At 37.7% G+C, this 21,361-nt stretch overlaps 1 protein-coding gene across 1 annotated transcript in view; it reads left to right on the top strand.

The window, feature by feature from the left end:
- The window catches only part of AATF (apoptosis antagonizing transcription factor), a 102,122-nt gene that overhangs the window by 53,705 nt on the left and 27,056 nt on the right, over window positions 1–21,361 (top strand). The window contains exons 9-10 of the mRNA XM_012780217.2: window positions 10,847–10,914; window positions 12,741–12,821. Of these exons, the coding sequence (XP_012635671.2) occupies window positions 10,847–10,914; window positions 12,741–12,821 (149 nt within the window). The remainder of the gene's footprint in view (window positions 1–10,846; window positions 10,915–12,740; window positions 12,822–21,361) is intronic.

Here is a 21,361-nt window from a genome sequence, read left to right as displayed (position 1 = left end):
TAATCCAGAGAAGGTAGATTATTTGTAACTTCAGTGTTAAGATGCTTCTTGTACTTAATGCATGCATCCTCATTTCTTTCCATTCTTCCCTGTATTATTATTCTTATAAATATTGTAGTGATCTTGCAAAAGTTAGATATTTTTCATCCTTGTTCACAAAATCTAGAAGACTGTTTGCTACTTGACTTTTTTATTTTAGAAATATTATTGAATAATTACTGTATGTAACACAGTGATAGAGTTCCATGGAGTGAGGGGTGAGAATTTGAGTCAGACCTATCCCCTGCCCTCAAGAAGCTTATAGTCAAGCAGAGGAGATGATGTAAGTATAAGCAGCCAGAATGCTTGGGGAGGGTGTATTAAATAATTCAGAAGAGGGAGAAATTAATAATAGTTTGAGAGAAGCTCCAAGGAGGAGGACATGGCATTTGATCTGGGCTTTTAAAGGATAGATAGGATTGGCTGAGACTGGGGGGAGGTATTCTAGATAGAGAGATTATGTGATCAGAGGATGGTGGAGGAAGTTGTAGGTCATGGAGAGGGAACAGCAGTTAGTTCAAATAGAATAAATGATAAGAGAGAGGATCACTTTTGCTTCACTTTATTATGGCCTAGTTTGGAAAAGTCCTATAACCAATGGCATACTTTTCACGTATTGACTTACTGTGTTTTTGTGAATTTCTATGCTTTTTACATTTTTATCCTTTCACTCTGATTTTCTATCATTTCACATCTTGTCTACTTTTGAAAATTAGTAGAAAGGAAAATTGAATTATTGTATGTATTGATTATTAGCAGTTATGGTGATTTAGCTGTAAAAGGTGTTGAATTTTTTGTCACAAATGGAGTTAGGGATTATCCATTAGTATTATCTGATGTTCACAATATTTCTGTTTCTTGAATACTTAGTTTTCCCAAGTGCTTTACTTTTATCATCTTTTTAGTTCCCAAAGCAACTTTATGATGTGTAATTACATAGATGGGAAAACTGAGTTCCAGAGAGGTCAAACTTCTTTCACATTACACAGTTCGTAAGGGGCAGAGCTGGAATTCAAACCCCAGATTTATCAGACTCTGGTAGGTATTTGCAGTTACATTGAACTATGTAGCACACACTTCATATAAGTTAAAGCTCATATCTAGATGCATTAGATCTTAGAGAATGGGATCTAGAAACCTGCAACAGGTATTTGACAAACCCATTTCATAGATAAAAGATATTTAAATGAAAACTCTGTAACTGAAATTAATGCGGACATTTATTTACTAGGATGTCAGGACACCATTCTTGTGGCAAAAGGATGAACTCAAAGAGACTACAGAAAACATCATGTAGAGAAAGCACCAAAGATCTGTTCACCCTTTTCTTTTCCTGAGAAGAACCAAGTTTTTCCTTTGGAATCGATCTATATAATTTTGATAGTAAAAGAATGAGAAGTATTTTAATTGATTTGGATTAAGTAGTTTTAGGGTTCTCTCTCTCTCTCTCTCTCTCTTTTTTTTTTTTTAAAGAGATGTGGTCTTGCTCTGTTGCCCAGGCTGGAGTGCAGTGGTGTGATCATAGTTCACTGTATCCTAAAACTCTGGGCTCTAGTGATCCTCCCACTTGGGCCTCCCGAGGATCTAAGACTTATAAGAATGCGCCACCATGCCGGACTAATCTTTTACAATTTTTTTTTGTGTGTGTGGAGACAGGTCTTGCTATTTTGTTGCCCAGTCTGATCTTGAACTCTTGGCATCAAGCCATCCTCCTGCCTTGGCCTCCCAAAGTACTGGGATTACAGGCATGAGCCACCATTGCCTGGCCCTGGATTAAATAGTTTTTTAATTCAAGTATTCTAAGGATGTTATTTATTTATTTATTTATTTATTTTATTTTTTTTTTTTGCGATGGAGTCTCGCTTTGTTGCCCAGGCTAGAGTGAGTGCCATAGCGTCAGCCTAGTTCACAGCAACCTCAAACTCCTGGGCTAAGCAATCCTACTGCCTCAGTCTCCCGAGTAGCTGGGACTACAGGCATGCGCCACCATGCCTGGCTAATTTTTTCTATATATTTTTAGTTGTCCAATTAATTTCTTTCTATTTTTAGTAGAGACGAGGTCTCACTCTTGCCTCAGGCTGGTTTCGAACTCTTGACCTCGAGCAGTCCGCCTGCATCGGCCTCCCAGAGTGCTAGGATTACAGGCGTGAGCCACCGTGCCCGGCCCAGAGTCTCACTTTGTTATCCAAGCAAGAGTGCCATGGCATCAGCCTAGCTCACAGCAACCTCATACTCCTGGGCTCAAGCAATCCTTCTGCCTTAGTCTCCTGAGTAGCTGGGACTACAGGCATGCACCACCATGCCCGGCTAATTTTTCCTATATATTTTTAGTTGGCCAATTAATTTCTTTCTGTTTTTAGTAGAGTTGGGATCTCGCTCTTGCTCAGGCTGGTTTTGAACTCCTGACCTTGAGCGATCCTCCCACCTCGGCCTCCCAGAGTGCTAGGATTACAGGCATGAGCCACCATGCCAGGCCTAGGATGGTTTTTTTAAAAGGCCATTTTCACTTAAATCGTCCAGGTTTGTTATATAGGCCATCCTATATATTTGTTATTTAGGCCATCTGGCCTATGTAAGTCATGTGAGAAGAAGAGTATTGTTTGGGAAAGAAGTATTATTGATAATGACAAAAACATGTCCCCCCACCAAAAAAAAGACAAAAATAGGTAGGTTCCTCTACTGCCTAGGTGGTACCTTGGATTATTCTATATTGATTCCTTTTGTTTGAAAACAACGAAAAGGTATGGGGGTGGAGGGGTGTGAATGATAGAGCAAACAAAATTTTGGTCTTTTCCTCCAGAAATAGTTTTTCTCTCTCTGTTTATATATTTATTGAGCTCCTTCAATGGGCCCATGCAGGGGTAGAATGGTGAGCATATTCAGGTGGAGTCTCTGTTCTTGGTGAAGTGGAGTCTCTGTTCTTGGTGAAGTATACAGTCAGCTAGTGGAAGAGTTAGACCTTAATCAGGTAATTCCCAAATAAAATGTAAAGTAAGTATAACAAAGACATAGGATGTATGTGTGGAATGTGTGATTAAGAAAGGTTCCCTGAGGAAGAGATGATTAAGCCGAGATTTAACCAATGAGCAGAGAAGGAGGTAGGAAGTAAGCAGGTAAGTGGAAGCCTGTCTGGGCAGTGCTTGTGCAAAACAGGGCTCAGTGGTGGGAGTGAGCATGGGGCATTTCAGGTATAGAGTGATGCTCGATGAAACTGGAGCGCAGAGGCAGAAGGTCAGGTTAGTTTAGAAAGGTAGACAAGAGGCCTGACAGTGCCTGACAAATGTCCCACATTTGCATTTTGCAAATATTACTCTATGAGGAGGGAGAAGAGTAAATATGAGGAAATCATCATACCACCTCAGGTGAGACTGTGTCTGTTTTATTTTTCATTGTTTTCCCAGTGTACTCACGTACTTATGGAATAAATGAAGATGATAATAACCTATAATGAGGGTGGGGGCAGTGGAGACAGAGAAAAATGGACAGATTCATGAATATAAGACTTGGAGAGAGATTAGATGTTTAGTATAAGGACAGAGGAATTCTAGGGATGCCTCTCAGGTCATTGAAGCCTTGAGAGTGGCTGGCTGAATAAAACAAGAGAGATGCTTCACACAGCTGCTGAGAAAGGATTGTTTCAGGAAGATGACAGTGTTGCTTGCTTCTTTAAGAAGTAGATGTATTTTCACTAACAATTCTTGTGGGAGATAGAGGAGAAGCAGAAGGAAGAGTAAAGTCAAACTTTGTTAGTCTACTTTTATATGTCTCAGCAAGGGAGTTTGAGGAATCCCAATTCACCTACACCAGGGTAAGTTAGATAAAGGGTTGTTACTAGCCTCTTCTATCTCAAGCATCTGTACCTATGAACCATGGAAGCCTGGAAAGGAATCAATAACTCTGGGTCACAAATTCAGACAGCCAAGGAGTATGTGCCTACATAACCAAATGCTTTAAAAATTACTTGGTTTTTCAACAGTGGTGCCAAGACAGTTCAATGGTTTCTTAGGGTACAACATCAAAAATACAAATGACAAAAGAAAAAACTGGACTACCTATATAAAGAACCTTACAACTCAATAACAGAAAGATAAATAGCCTAATTTAAAAATGGGCAAAGGATCTGAATAGACTTTTCTCCATAGAAGATATACCAGGGGACAGTAAGCATAGGAAGATGCTCTACATTAGCCAGCAGAGAAATGCAAATCAAACCACAATGAGATAACATGTCACACTTACTAGGATGGCTGTAACTCAGTGTTTACATTATTATCACCAAATAAATGTTGTTCACAAGTGTCTTACTCCATTTTGTGTTGCTATAAAGGAATGCCTGAGGCTGGGTAATTTTTAAAGAAAAAAGGTTTATTTGGCTCACAGTTCTGCTGGCTAAAATATTGGGCATCTGGGGAAAGCCTCAGGATGCTTCCACTCGTGGCAGAGAGGCAAAGGGGAGCTAGGATGTGCAGAGATCACATGGCAAGAGAGGGGGATGTGCTAAGCTCTTTTTATTAATAACCAACTAATAGGAACTAATAGAATGAGAACTCCCTCACTCCTCCCCACCCACCTCAGGGGAAAGCATTAACCTATTCATGAGGGATCTACCCTTATGACCCAAATACCTCCCATTAGACCCCACCTCCAACATTGGGATCAAATTTCAACATGAGGTTTCTGGGGACAAACATCCAAACTATAGCAACAAGAAATATACTGTGATTACATTTTCTTACAAATTGTTTTTTCCTAGGGCTACTACTAATGCCTGTTTAGATTTGCTTAATTTTCTGTGTATCTATTGCTGTTTTTCCAGATACTCCAAATACCTTGAATATACAAAATAGCCTATCCTTTCCCACCTCCCTCTACTCTCAGTTCCCTGGAGACCTCACACTCCCAAGAGCTCTCTGGACTCTTCTTTTCTGGAATGGTTGCTCTCTGGGCCATGCTGCCTATATCCTGAGATGTGCCTTTGCGTCTTTCTTGAGTTAGAACTCTGTTTTCCAAAAGCTTACATCTTTTTCTTTCTTGCTGCATGAACTCATTTACTGAAGTACATCCTCCCTGTGAAAGACTGTGTAGAAAGTAAATTGTTGAGTCCTTGCATGTGTGAATATATCTTTATGTATTAATAATTCTCATTGTACTTGGTCAATAATTGGGCTACGTGTGGAATTTGAGTTTGGAAGTCATTTTCCTCAGAATTTTGATGGCTTTGCTGTCCTTTTTTATCTGCTAATGCTATTGAGATACCTAATCCCATTTAGATTTCCATTCCTTAATATGTAGGGTTATCATATAATTTATTAGCAAAACTGGGACACTTAAGGTGCTAGCCTGAAAAAATATTAGGACAAATGTAAACCAGGACTCTCTTGGGTAAACTGGGACATATGGTCACTCTCTTTATATGTGACCTAATTTTTCTCTGTTTAGGATCTTCTCTTCTGATGTTCTACATTTTGTGGTGATGTCTCTTGGGAAAGGCCCTTTTTTTAATTCATTGTACTAGGTTTTTGCAGGCTCGTCCTGTTCTTTGATTTGGGGAAATTTTCATTATTATTTCTTTTAAATTTTTTCTCTAGCCTTTGTTAGATTTTTGACTTACTAAATTGTCCTTTATTTTAATATTGTCCTATATTTTTTTCTTATCTCATAAATAAGCAAGGGGATGTTATCTTTTTCCTTTTTTTTTTGAGACAGAGTCTCACTAATGTCACCCTGGCTAGTAGAGTGCACTGGTGTCATCATAGCTCACTGCAGCCTCAACCTCTTGGCCTCAAGTGATCCTCCTGCCTCAGCCTCCTGAGTGGCTGGGACTACAGGCATACACCACCAGGCCCAGCTAATTTTTCCATTTTTGGTAGAGATGGGATCTCGCTCTTGCTCAGGCTGGTCTTGAACTCCTGACCTCAAGCAGTCCTCCTGCCTCAGCTTCTCAGAGTCTTAGGATTATAGGCATGGGCCACTGTGTGCAGCCCTCCTTTTTGTTTTGTATCTGAGAGATTTTCATACATTTATCTTCTAGTTCTTCTGTTGAATTTTTTTTTTTTAATTCTGTTTCAAGTTTAATTTCTTGTTTCAGTCTTTTCTCACAGCATCCTGTTCTTTTTTTTTTTTTTTTTTGAGACAGAGTCGTCTAGAGTGCTGTGGTGTCAGCCTAGCTCACAGCAACCTTAAACTCCTGGGCTCAGGCAATCCTCCTGCCTCAGCCTCCCATGTAGCTGGGACTACAGGCACATGCCACTGTGCCTGGCTAATTTTTGTATTTTTATTTGTTTTGCTAATTTCTTTCTATTTATAGTAGAAACAGTGTCTCGTTCTTGCTCAGGCTGGTCTTGAACTCCTGAGCTCAAGCAATCTTCCTGCCTCAGCCTCCCAGAGTGCTAGGATTAAAGCTTGAGCCACTGCACCTGCCCGGTGACAGCATCCTGTTAGCAACGTGTATCTTCTCTCACATCTCTGAGGATATTCCTTTTAAGTTTTTGCTTCCTTTCCTTTTTCAGTGTTTCTTTTGTTCTCTGTATTGCTTCACTGGGTCTCTGTTATCTGTTTGTTTGGTCTGTGCCTGAGGTTTTCTTCAGCTGTTGGTGGTTTTTAACTGTTCATATTTAAGAGCAAGGAATTAAAGTTTATTTGGAATTTCTGAAACATGAGTAGAGCCTTTTGGCTTCCTTAAGTATAATGATGCTTAACTAACCTCTTGATTAGAGTACCCTCAAATGTCAGAACTTGTATTTGTTTTGTTTTCTGTGTATCTAATTGTTTGTGCTGCTTTAAGAAAATACCACACCCTGAGTAATTTATAAAGAACAGAAATTAATTTTTTCACAGTTCTGGAGGCTGGTAAGTCCAAGAACAAGGTGCTGGCAGGTTCGATTGTCTGATTGTCTGCTGGTCTCGGCTTCCAGTGGCACTTTGATGTTAAATTCTCCTGTGGGGAGGAACATTGTATCCTCACATGGCTGAAAGTGGCAGAGCAAAAGGGACAGACTGCCTCTATGAAGGAAGCCCTTTTAGAAGAATACCTAATCTCATTCGTGAAGGTGGAGCCTACATGACTCAGTCACCTCCCAAAGGCTGTACCTCCCAGTGCTGTTGCATTATGGATTAAGTTTTCAACACATGGGTTTTGGGGACACATTCAGACCATAGCAACTTGGAAATCTTACTTTTAGGAGAGGGGAGAGCTATTCAGTTTTTCTAGAAAAGACTCCTCTGCTTTCCTCCCTAGAAAATTATACAACTGGGTGTTAACATTCCATAAGCAAGATAGCGGGAGAGGACAGAAAGTTTCAGAGATTAGCATAGAGCTTTCCCCTTGTACCTCATTCCAGCCTCTGTGCCTGATATCCCCCACTCTGGCACTTCTGTGGTTCAGTTTTTCCAAAGAATACGATTTCTTTCTTCCTATGAAAGGAGGTGGTGGTGGTGGTGAAGGTGGTTAGTCACTTGGCTGTGTGGGATAATGGAAAAGGCCCACATGGTTCTGTCCTGTCCTCCTCCCACTTTTCATGGTCACTGCCACTCAGAGAGCTGATCCTCAGGAGGATTCTGTGTGCCTGATCTACTCCACCCTCACCTATATTCCCTCTGGGCACATAGCTGGTAACTTCCTTCTACTCCTCCATCTCCTTACTGTCTTGGAAGAATTGATGAAAATATGCTTTCATTAGCTCTACCTTTCTCTTTTTTCTTGTGGATCAATACATTTATTCCTCTACTATCTTTTAGAGGGATTGAGAAGGGAGAAGAGATAAACTAATGTGTTCAGTCTGCCATTTTTAACTGATTCTGACATGCATTTTCCTAGTCAAAGTATTATAAATGTTGATTAGGTAATGAATAGTCCTATCAGTGCTGTTTCTCTTGTATGTTGTTAGGAGTTAAGTAGGTTTCTAAGGCTGACCTGAAAACCTCGCTACATCCATGGTTTTCCCCTAGAATAAGAGATACAATCAAGCCTTTCTGAATTGATTATCTGGAGGAATTATAAAGGACAAAAATATTTTATACATTTCTCCATTTTCCGACTCACAAAGAAAATGACTACAAATATTATATCATTGTTGTTGAAATAAAAAGCTCCAATAACTAACAGAAGCTTGAATTTTAGTGGAAAAGTTTGTTCATAAAGTTAAAGCTATAAAAATCGAATTCAGAAGCAGAATTAGATTCTTGAATCAATATCCTTAAAACTTCATTTTTCAACACATTTTTTGGAAGCAATTTTCCTAATTAAATTTAAACCCAGTGATAGTGATAGCCATGGAATAGTTTAATTGTATTTTTGTTGTTGTTGTTGCTTTGTTATTCTTACCTTGGATACAACAGAATTTGCTGAAATACTGGATTAAAACTAAATCTAGCCAGATAGACCAACAAAACACTCTTCCTAATCATGAAAGACTAAGAATAGCCATGCAAAAGCACATGGGTAGTGAAAACACAGCCCGGATTATATATAGTGACACAGAGTGCTTGAAAGTAAATGCTGCATCAACTTGGTGTTTGAATTGCAGAGACCACTGCAAGTTTAATAGATCCACTACAGTTGTGCAGCTCCAATTTCCAGCCTTCAGCAAGGGCACATGGGGCTCTCTTCCAGAGGATCGCCCCTGTTGTGCTGGGGCAGCCTTCCATGAGCACTTGCTCCCCAGTTGCCATGACTGCCCCCAGTCCCAAGGGGTCTGAGACGGTTAGAAAAACCAGGAATGGTGGTTGTAATCTCCTTTGTGGATGGAACAAGGTAAGGGCAATGAAATGCTGTCATTCCATTATTTTCCTTCCTTTTTTATTTTTCTCTTTCTCTTTTTTTTCTTCATTATTATTAACTTCTCCTCCCTCCCCTCTCCCCCAGCCTTGCTTTTGACAGAATATTGACTAGGAAGCAGAAGCCCATTTTTGCTTAGCCTTAAGGGCAGCTGTTTACACAGTAGCAGTGGTACATAGGTTTACTGTGTCGTATGTCTGTGTAACACTGGATTTGGATCTTGTATTTAGCTGCCAGAAGTGACTGTGATGAAGTAGGAGAGATAAACTGATAGATTGGCTGCCAGAAAGATGTTGGGAATCAATCAGATAAGCAGGGTAGAGAAATAGCTTGCTGTTTTCTAGTGATAATAAACCAGTGGCTTCTGGTCCCTGCATTTTTAAACATAATTGCTGTGGTAATAATGTCCAAAATAAGCAAATGAAGAAACATCACAGGAGGTTTTTTAATTGCGATTGAGATAGCCTTTTCCCTTTTGCAATAAAGATTCATCTTTTGAAAGTGAATATTTTTATAAATTTGTTTTACTTCTTCTAGTGCCTACTTACATAAATAAATGAAAATTAGAAAGTGAACTTTCAGAGGAATTATTCCTCCTTCTTCATCCTCCCACAGGCTTCAGCTATTTGACTTGGTGAAATATCTGTGTTGCTACTATGCTTTACCTCCAAAATAATTGCTAATTTTTGTGAAGAAACAGGCAGGGTTTAAAGTCAAACCCGTATTATGGACAGATGATTAGCATAAACTAGTTTATTCTAGCCTCTTCCCTTAGATTTCTCTCAGAAGATATTTGGAATTTTAATCTCTGTTGCTATTTCTCTGCATGTAGCACTTGTAGATTTATTATTGTTATTTCATATTCTCCTCCTTTAATGTTTTAACTTTTAAATCCATTACTTCTCTTCACCTAGGACTTTTTTTTTTTTGAGACAGAGTCTTACTTTGTTGCCCAGGCTAGAGTGAGTGCCATGGCATCAGCCTAGCTCACAGCAACCTCAAACTTCTGGGCTCAAGCAATCCTTCTGCCATAGCCTCCCGAATAGCTGGTACTAGAGGCATGCGCCACCATGCCTGGCTAATTTTTTCTATATCTATTAGTTGGCTAATTAATTTCTTTCTATTTATAGTAGAGATGGGGTCTCGCTCTTGCTCAGGCTGGTTTCCAACTCCTGACCTTGAGCAATCCGCCCGCCTAGGATTACAGGCATGGTACAGGCATGAGCCACCACGCCCGACCTCACTTACAACTTTAAGTCACAGTGCAAATTCTGTGGGGAAGGTATAGATTTAGAATTCAATTGGATGCACTAGAGTAAGGATTAAGAGGAGAATAGGAGAGTTGTTTAGAGTAATTCTGTGGAGTTAATTGTATAGGATGAGAGACTGTTCCTCTGTGTTGTATCTGTAGTATATACAAATGACTTTCTTTAGATTCCCTCTTAAAATTTTTATGGCTATGAATATGTTGGTGTCATGTGTGGCTAAATCACTTCATAACAAGCCTGGTAGAGTAGCAGCTGTGGACAGCAAGAGGATGGAGTCCACACTGTTAATTATATACCATAAAGCCTTTTGCCTGAAGAAGACCTTCCCAACTACTGGAGGTTATAGTTCAGAAGTTAACCTTATCCTTTTGGTGAGAAGCTGATGTATTTCCCTTTTTGCCACACAGCCCTTCCCACCTGACCTTTTAAAGATTCTCCATTGATATCGATAGGATGGACAAAACTAATCATAAAAACAATGAAGATTGTTGCACACTCATTGATCCCTTTGAAATGAACTGCAGTAAAATAAGTCTTCCAAATGGACTTCTGTTCTCAGCTATTACTATAGCCACCTTTTTAAAGATATATAAATATGAAAGGGTTAATGGAAATTCAGTTATGCTCTTGCCACTGGGCTGTCCCTTATCGATTGTAGTTTTAGAGCTGTCACTATGCCATTCAGAATTCTTTCTGTGCTCTTTTAAAGTCAGTTGGTATTAGGAGATGATAAATAAATCAGTTGCTTTCCTTCTTCCTCTAGCTCCTTCGAGAACTCATAGAACGAAAGACCAGCTCCTTGGATCCCAACGATCAGGTGGCCATGGGAAGGTAATTTAGATATGGCTTTCTATTCATGCAAGCAGCCTTTATAATAGTTTCTCCCCTCCAGTCCCCTTAATGCTACTTCCAAAATGCAATTGGCCCTATAATTATCAAAGTTAAGCAAGATAATAAGGGCTAGAAAGATAAAGTGACTGATTGTTTGCCCTACATTTCCTTAAGTGCAATTTGAAAAGAGATTATAAAAATACCCATGTGTTTGTTTTATGGTTTGTTTTTCAAAGTCCTTCTTATGCTCTTTGCTCTCTGGTTTGGGTTATGATTGTATCCATATCAGTTTGTTGACCAGTGCATGAAAAGCAGCCACCCAAATGTGTGCTCTCAGCTGTCAGAACATGGCTCTGCGCCCAACAGGTTCCTTGCTCGTAGTCGAATCTGCTTTGTTAGAGTCTGCCCTAATTTAGACCTCCACCCCTTCTGTAAAAGCTTCAGCACAATTAGAAATGGAATGTGGCAGCATTACCCAGATGTCAGGGTAGAATGTAAAGTAGTGAAGGAAGGCTCTTGTGTGTATGCTTCATCCTGTAGTGGGAAAATAAAAAGGGCATTTAGAGTGCTACCTAATGAATAGTGTACATTTAAATAGCCATGAGCCATAATTTGCAAAAGCATGAAAGGAAACAAAAGCTGCAAGTGCCAGAATGGGATTCTGGGCAGAGCAGCATTTTGAGGAAGCAATGAAAAATTTGTGTTGATGAAATAATTTTATTTGAATTTTAGGGTAGGATGTTGTTGATATTTCGTTTATCTCTGGAATGTTATAGAGAGCTGTTCGCTATAAATTTAATGTGATAGAGCAAATTGCATTTAAGTGGTGATTATATTGTACATTTATCTGACTTTACAATAAAATAGATTATGGTAATTAAGATTATATTAAGATTACAGTAATTGGATTTCCCTAGATTTTTTTTTTCTGATGTTTGAGTTTTAGTTGTATAAATCAGGTAAGATGACTAGCTGCTGCTGCTGCTTCTGTTTCTCCTTCTTTTTCTTTTTGTCACATTTGTTCATATGAGCAATTTATGAAGATTTTCTTAGCCTAGTATCCCTTATTGGAAAATTAATTCCTTCTTATCTAAAATGACTGCAGATTATGTGACTCTTGTTTGGATCCTGATCCAAACAAACCAACTGTAAAATTGAGACATTTGGAGAAATTTGAAGACTGATTAAATATTTGATAGTAAAAAATTTATTGTTGACTCTTTTTTTTAAGGTGTGATAATGGTATTGAGATTTTATTGAAGGGAGAGTCCTTATCTTTCAGCAACACATACTGAAATATTTATAGATGAAATGAAAATTAAATAAAATGACCGTAAAACTAGTATCAGTAGTGGATAATTAAAAAATAGTAAAAATTAGAAAGCACAAGAATAAAAGACAATTGGATATTACAAAAGGGAAAGTTGGATGTAAAGAATTCATATATTGAAACCAACCAGCAATTGCATTAGTAATGGAATATGCTACATAGCTAAAACATTAAAAGAAAACCCGAGCAGCTCTACTCGATTTGATGTGTTTTCCTGCAGACTGGTAGATTTAGTGCTTGTCACAGCAACTCCAAATACTAAGAAGCATTGTTAACCAAATTTGCTGTAGAATTTCCCAGCTGCCATTTGTTTTTTTACCATTGCACAAATCCTCTTTAATTGATTAGTTGCTTTGGCCGCAAACTAGCTTGAGAAACTTGATGTAGGTTGATAGTTTCTTTCTGCAGGGTTGTTAGTGAGAAAAATTCCAATTTGTCAATATGTATAACTGTTTCTGTTAGTGATGATGCATAACATTGCTTGTGAATTTCCCAGGCAGTGGCTTGCAATCCAGAAGTTACGAAGCAAAATCCACAAGAAAGTAGATAGGAAAGCCAGTAAAGGAAGGAAACTTCGGTGAGTTACTTTTTGGAAAAAATTTTAACATGATATGTTGTATCTCTTCTTTTGCATTTTAGCTATTATGTCATTTTTCTTTTTCTTCTGATGACTCAGTGTTTAAGGATTAGAAAAATAACTAAAATATTTGCAGGGTTAAGTCTTTTTTACTCCAAAATGGAAAGTATAGTTTCATTGACTTTTTGATTTCCTGTTGTGAATGCATGGGTGAAATATCTGTACTCTCCTAACAGAGAAATAATAAGAAAACAAAAGTAAGATAGTTAAAATTATTTTAGTTTTAAAAAATGATTTCTATAGAATAATATAAAAATGTTATTGTGTCTTATTTAGAATAGGGTTATATTGGTCCATTTTCATGATGACATACACAGTATACTTAACAGACAGAAATGAAGGATTTCTGAGAATGTTAATGGGGTGCTTAAATGAGATGAGAAATACAGTTTTTATGAGAAAATAGAGAAATTTTTGACTTTGGGAAAACCCTCCATCCTCTAAGCTCTTTAAGTGGTCTTATAAGGTTACAGACAAAAGAAATAGCAAGAGTAAGAATTGACATTGCTCTCCTTTTAGACTTGGAAACTATGTTTGTGTGTATGAAACACAATATCATTACACAAAGTCTCAGTGTCAAAGAAACTACTTATAACTTACGTGCATACAAAGAAAATCTTAAACTCCTTGTAATAGGACAGTTTTAGGCAGATAGCTAATCTCACATCCTTATTAGAGCCTGCCTGTCATTAAATTCTCTTTAGACAAATGTGTACCTGTTTGATTTTTAAAGATCTTCAGAGAAGCAGATTCCACAATTACTTTAATTAACTTGTTTTAGTATTTAACAAAACTCATCAAGAAGTGCTTATTTTTCTTTAATTTTGCAGAAGTGGCTTTTCATCAACTTTTGATTTAAGGTCACTTTTCTTAAATCCCAGGTTAAATTGTAGTAATTTGTTTATCTTTTTTCCTGTGTTGAAATTTCCAAATCTTTGTACTTCCCTAGGTTCAATTTAGTGTAATGGTTAGGAGTGTGGCTTTAAGAGGCAGGCAGACTGAGTTTGAATGCCAGCTTTGACACTGATTAGCAGTTACTTTGGGCAAAACCCTTAAACACTCTGTGCTAGTTTCTTCATCTGTAAAATGGGAGTGATAATAGTACCAGCTTTGTAGGGTTGCTGTGAGGATTAACTGAGTAGCGTGTGTGCAGCTCTTAGAATAGTACAGGTCCGTAGTAAGGACTATGTATTTGTTGTCATTACTGCTGTTATTATTGCTGTAAGTATTCCAGGGCTGGGTCAGTCCCCTGCCTACTGTTCATTTCCTTACTCACTTATGTGCCTCTTATGTACCTGTTTCACTCCATTCCTCCTCCAAGGATTTAAAGAAGAATGTTACAAATAGTACTTATAGGTGACTAGGCCGAATGGTTACCTTCTTTTGAAATTTTGGGATCGTTTTTCTCCAGTACTGTGCTTTTAAAATGATAGTTTTATGAGGTCATAAATGTTCTCTAGAGACAGGATTCGGGATTTCAAATCAAGAGACTTGGGTTCAAACCTCGGTCTGTCTGGCTCTTATGACTTTGGCTGTTCTTTATTCTCTCAACCTCACTTTTCTCCTTCGTAAGTGGAGATAGTAATCCCTGCTTTATAAATTTGGTGTGGGAATTAAATGAGATAATGTGTAAATGTCTGGAACATAGTAAGCATTCAGAAATATTAGTTTCTTTGGTTACTCTTGTGTTTATCTGTCATCATTGGTATTGCAAATATGTATTCTTCAGAAGAATTGAGAGAGGAAAAAAATGTCTTTTCTATATTGCATTTGTATGAATTTTTAAAGTATTGGGGCAGATAGCTATATTATGGGCCCTTTAAGGTCAAGATTGTACTGCTTTATCCTTTAAGACAAGTCCAACCTTTTTATTCACTATGGTGCCTTGTTGACAGTCAACCAGAAAATGTTTTGGGGTGATTATGATAGAAAAATTAAAATGTTCATCAGGTAATGAGAAATAGCTATAACTGTGAACATAGCAGATTAAGAAATCTGGATGAGTGTCAGAGGAGTAAGCACTTTTTTAGTGTGGCAGATAACTGAAGACAGCCTGAGTCTCTGGTTTCCCAAATCAGAGAAATTTATCAGGTGGAAAGAAAAAAAAAAACCAGAATTGTGTTTTAATAGCAACTGCTTTTGTTATATTAATGTATTAAACTATCCTCATTATGCTGTTCATTAGAGGTGTGCACCAACATAGCTATATACCTTTGTCTTGTAGCATTTTGATAGTGGTTGAGATCCCCACATTTCCATATGTCCAAAGACATTTAAAATCTTATTCTGGGCCGGTACACCTATAATTCCTGCACCTCGGGAGGCTAAGGCGGGAGGATAGCTTGAGGCCAGGAATGTGAGATCAGTCTGGGCAACATAGGGAGACCCTGTCTCTATAAAAAATAAAAAATTAGCTAGGTGTAGTGGCATGTGCCTGTAGTCCCAGCTACTTGGGAGTCTAAGACAGGAGGATTGCTTGAGCCCAGGTGCTTGAGGTTATAGTGAGCTATGATCGTGCCACTGCAGTCCAGCCTAGATGACAGAATAAAATACTAAAATAAAATAAATAATGAAATAAAATAATAAAAATCTTATCTGGCAACAAACAAGCAAGAGACTTCATATTTAAACGGAGCTAAACATTAAAATATAAGAAGTGAGCTGGATGTGGTGTCACCTGCCTGTAGTCCCAGTGACTTCAGAGGCTGATCCTTCAGGAGGATCATTTGAGCCCAGGAATTTGAGGCCCCAGTGAGCTATGATCATGCCACTGCACTCCAGAATGGGTGACAGAGGGAGACCCTATCTCTTTAAAAAAAAAAAGGTTTTAGTGTCCTTTACCTTCTAAGATGATGCTAATTAGCTGCTAGGTAAGCTCCAGTCTGCCTTCAGTATCAGTGGGGGATTGGTTCCCGGACATCTACTCCACCAGATTACCCGGATCCACAAATGCTCAAGTCCCTGATATAAAACGGCATAGTATTTGCATATAACGTATGCGCATCCTCCCGTATACTTTAAATCATCTCTGGATTACTTATAATGCCTAATGGTATGTAAATGGTTGTTACACTGTATTGTTTAGGGAATAATAAGAAAAGTCTGTAAATGTTCAGTACACACAAACCCATCTATTTTCTTTCCTGAATATTTTTGATCTACAGTTTGCAGTTTGTTTTTCTGTTTTTTGTTTGTTTTGTTTGCAGCTCACAGATCAAGGAGTGATCCACAGTTTGTTGAATCTGTGGATACTGAACCCATGGATAGAAACTAGTCTGGAGAGGATGGCAGACACTAGCAGACAGTGATGCTGCTATGTGGTAGATGCTACAGTAGAGATAATCCTGCCTTCCCCCCCAAGGGAATGCAGACTGCTCAGGAAGACTTTCTGTAAGATGGGACAACCACACTGAACCTTGAGAGACTAGTAAGTGTTAGTCCAGTGAAAGGCAAAAAAACCCAATTTTTGCAAAAAGGTTTGCAGACTTGAGAGAGTGTGGAGCCCACTTTGGGAATTGTAATTAATTGTTTTTAGCAGAGACTTAAAGTGAATACGAGGGAGTGGCAGGAGATGAGGCTGCATGCATAGGTGAGTGGTAGATCATGTCCATGCTAAGAATTTTGGACTTTATTCTATAGATAGTGGCTTATTGAAAGATTTTAGGCAGAGGAATGTTGTCATCACATTCGTATTTTAGAAAGATAATTGTAGGGGTTTTATAGAAAAGGACTAGAAATTTATGAGAGCAAGGGCTACAAGGAATAGGAGGTGATGGATTGAGAGGCATTTATCCAGGTGAGTAGTTTTCGAGAGTTACTGAACATGAAGAGGTAAAGAAAAGTGAGGTTAGACTGATGCCCAGAATTCCAGAGGGAACTACATAAATTTTTGTATTACTCACTGGTATGTGTGAAAGAGAGGGGCTGCAAGGAGGAAATCAATTTTTTGTTTTTTGAGGGAGCCCGTGGATTCAGTTTCTGAATATGTTGGAATTTAACACAACCTTGAGAAAGCCAAGGATTTTTTTTTTTTGTCAAGCTAAGGATGTAGATATTTATTAGTTGATAGTTTATAAACAATTTAATTGCTATTTTCCAAGGAGGGTATAGTGTGACAAGAATATGGTGACAAGGCTGGGCATGGTGGCTCACACCTGTAATCCCAGCACTTTGGGAGGCTGAGATGGGGGTAGGATCCCTTGAGCCCAGGAGTTCAAGGTTGCAGTGTGCTATGACGGAGCCACTACATTCCAGCCTGGGGGACAGAGTAAGACCTCGTCTCTTAAAAAATAAATAGAGTGACAAGAATAGAACCCTGAAGAATGTCAACATACATTAGATATAGAGCAAGCTCATAAAGAATGCTGAGGAAGAGTGGTCATTGAGGGAGGAGTATAGGAGAGAGTGAGGGAAAGCAGTGAGTATAGGATAATATTTAATAACAGGTTAGGAGTATGTGATGCCTCAGGGACATCAAGGATGGCAGAGTCATTTCATTTGTGATCACATTTCTCCATGTGAGGCACTGTTGGTTGCCATGGAAGTCCAGAAACCACAAACTAAAGGACTTTCTGTACTTGAAAGACCTATAGAATTTCTGCATAAACTTTTACAATCTTGATTGGTTTGTTTCATAGAAGGCTTTTGGAATCCATCAGATGCCATCAAAAGGTCATGCATGATTCCAGTTATTAAATGTAGAGGGAATGAAAGACATAGAAAATAACAGCTAGGCAAATACCACAGTAAACTTTTTTTGCAGGCGAGATCCATCAATAGATGCTAAAATCAATAGGCAAAAGTTTCAGGTGAAACAGTATATTTGCATGGTCTCAAATATCCCAAAATATTTATCAGTTACAAAAGGAAACATAGTAACTTTACAGTGGAGAAATCCAGCAGATGCCATCATAACCAAGTGTTCAAGATTAATAATAGCACCAGTAGTAAGACATACCTACATTCCTCTGTCTTTGGTTGAAGGACACATCATCATTTATGTGGTATTCTTGCCAAAAATGCCAAACTTCAGTCTCATAAAGCATCATACAAATCCAAATTGTGAGACACTGTGCAGAATGACTGGCCAGTACTTGTGAAGTATCATGGTAACAAAAAAACGAGGAAGACTGAGGAACTGTCATAGATTGGAGAAGACTAAGGAGACAGCACAACTGGGTGCAATATGAGGTCTTAGAAGTCTAAAATTATTGCAAAGTTAAAAGGAGAGTCATAAATAAGGTCATGTGTGTTGAATTGTTTTTGGCTTTGTCATTTGTACTCACCTGGCTCTCCTTGTGACCATAAATGTGAGAATCAGAAAGTAATGTTTACTCATAGCAATAGTGATGACAATTAACATTTATAGAACTTTCACATCAGGCAATGCTAAGTAATTTACATGCAGAGGCAGAAAGAGCTGCCTACGTCTGAAATCTGCTTTTTCCATTTACTGGTCTTGAGACCTTGGACAGTTTATTTTACATCGCTGCACTTCTGTTTCCTCATCTGTGAAAGGAGTATAATAATAGAAGTCACATCTCATAGGGTTGTTATGTAGACTAAATGAGCTAATTCATGTAAAGTACATAACTTTCTTTTTTTTTTTTTTTTTTTTTGAGGCAGGGTCTCACTTTGTTGCCCAGGCTAGAGTGAGTGCCGTGGCGTCAGCCTAGCTCACAGCAACCTCAAACTCCTGGGCTCAAGCAATCCTACTGCCTCAGCCTCCTGAGTAGCTGGGACTACAGGCATGCACCACCATGCCTGGCTAATTTTTTCTCTATATATTAGTTGTCCAATTAATTTCTTTCTGTTTATAGTAGAGATGGGGTCTTGCTTTTGCTCAGGCTGGTTTCGAACTCCTGACCTCGAGCAATCCGCCCGCCTCGGCCTCCCAGAGTGCTAGCATAACTTATTTCTTCAAGAAGAACAAGTAGGGTGTACCAGCTGTCATTGCTGATACCATGTGCCACGATTGAACAATTTTTGCTCTTTGTTTGTGATAAGGCTGTAAAGATAAGATTTACAGAAATGTAGCAGAGATTAACATTACTTTGTAGAAACAGTTTAAATAATAACAGGTCATTAGTTTAAATGATAGCCTAGTCAGACTGGGCATGGCAACTTGCTAATTGGGTGCTAGAAAGTAATTTATATCCTGGATCTGGTTTGGTGTCTTTAAACAAAAAAGAAAGAAAGAAAAAAGTATTTATTTAAAAAATAAATATTTTGGTTTTTGGAAATACAGTAATTATAATTATTGATTATCAGTATTTCACTTAGCATTATCTATAAGTGAGTTTATAATTATGATTTAATCAGAAATCATAATGTAAGTGGATTGAACTCTCAGGTCTTTTAATAATGAGATGTCTTACTGTGTAGGTCTGTTCTTTTTTTTTTTTTTTTTTTTTTTTTTTTTTTTTTGAGACAGAGTCTCACTTTGTTGTCCAGGCTAGAGTGAGTGCCGTGGCGTCAGCCTAGCTCACAGCAACCTCAAACTCCTGGGCTCAAGTGATCCTTCTGCCTCAGCCTCCCGGGTAGCTGGGACTACAGGCATGCGCCACCATGCCCGGCTAATTTTTATATATATATCAGTTGGCCAATTAATTTCTTTCTATTTATAGTAGAGACGGGGTCTCGCTCTTGCTCAGGCTGGTTTTGAACTCCTGACCTTGAGCAATCCGCCCGCCTCGGCCTCCCAAGAGCTAGGATTACAGGCGTGAGCCACAGCGCCCGGCCGTGTAGGTCTGTTCTTCTACAACAAAATTACATTTATCTTTTCTTAGTATGAGTGGTAAAAGATGTAATATTAAAACATGCACCTATTTTCAGTGGCATGGAGAGTAGATGAATGCATTGCATTAAGTAGATATTACCAAATTGTCTTTAGTCTGATTACTTCTTAAGGCTTGTCTTTCACCATGTAGTTAATAGTTATTGAATATATTGTTTTAAAGTGTAAAGGTATTCTAGAGAGTGGTACCATCCAATAAAAATATGTATCATGTGTGTCATTTTAAATGTTCTAGTAGCCACATTAAAAAAGTAAAAAGAAACAGATGAACTTAATTTTAATAATATATTTCATTTAATCATCCCAATATATCAATTTTTATGTCAATAATTTATTATTTTAAAAATTATTGATGACATATATTACATTCTTTTCTTATTCCAAGCCTTCAAAATCTGGTATGTATCTTATAATTCTAGCACTTCTCAATTCAGACTAGCCACATTTCAAATAGTGGCTACTGTATAGGACAAAACAGCTGTAGGGTATATAGTTCATAGTTTTTGTCTAGAAAGTGAATTAAACCTGTCTTGGGACACAGCCAAGAATAATGTTCAAATTTTCAGATGTGCAATGAAAGTTAGTGAAACCTAAAAAACATTAAAATTTATTTAACAGTGCTTATGCTTTATATTTAAATAAAAAAGGTCACATAACTATTTACGCTCTCATACATTGACACAACCTTTGGGAGGGCATGTTGGCTTAGGCTTTCAATTTTACATATGCATATCTTTCAATCCAGCAATTTCACATCTCAAAACTTATCTCATAGAAATATGTGAATAAACATTCAATAATTTAGGTGTAACAATCTTCGCTTTGGCATTAATATGTTTTTAAAGAGGGGAGGCTATTTAAATGCTCACCAATAGGAGAGTAAATAAAGTATAACACACTGACACGATGGAATACTCCGAAACTGTGAAAAACTATAGCATATGATATATGGTCCAATGGAATAAAGCATAATGCAGAATATTAAGTATATTATCCCATTTTTATGCTAAAATATATTAAGTTTGTATTTGGAAAGTACTATAAAAAAACTTAACAGTTTTAATTAATAGTGATTATTATTAGGGGGTGGGACTACAGGGGACTTTTCAGTTTTCTATACATTTCTGTATTTGGATTCTTATATGAATTATATATTAACTTTTTGGCAGTTACCAGATTCTAGGAAAGGTAGAGAGTGGAGAGAGGGACCAAGAGAGGTTGGTTAGTGGGTACAAAGGGGATAGAAAGAATAAGTTCTGGTGTTCATTAGCACAGTGAGATTATTGTAGTTATCAATAATTTATTATATATTTCAAAATAGCTAGAAGAGAAGATTTGGAATGTTCTTAACACAAAGAAATGATAAATGTTTGAGGTGATGGATATCCCAATGATTCTGATCATTACACATTGTATACGTATATCAAAATACTATGTGTACACCATAAATATGTACAATTATGTTATCAATAAACTAAAAGGAATTATATATTAATTTTTATAATTAGAGGATAATAAGCAGACATTTTAAAAATGTATGATGTATAGAGGTTTTTTTATTGCATAAAAAATGAAGAATTAGAGGCAATATAGATGTTCAAAAACATGAAAATATATTATGGTACTTCTGCTGGAATTATATGTAGACATTTAGATATTGCCTATGGGATAGTGCTTACAATGC

The sequence above is a fragment of the Microcebus murinus genome, chromosome 18 (genome assembly GCF_040939455.1).
Source record: "Microcebus murinus isolate Inina chromosome 18, M.murinus_Inina_mat1.0, whole genome shotgun sequence".
NCBI lineage: Eukaryota > Metazoa > Chordata > Mammalia > Primates > Cheirogaleidae > Microcebus > Microcebus murinus.
Note: the sequence above shows the minus strand (reverse complement) of the source record. Positions and strands in the feature narration are given on the sequence as shown.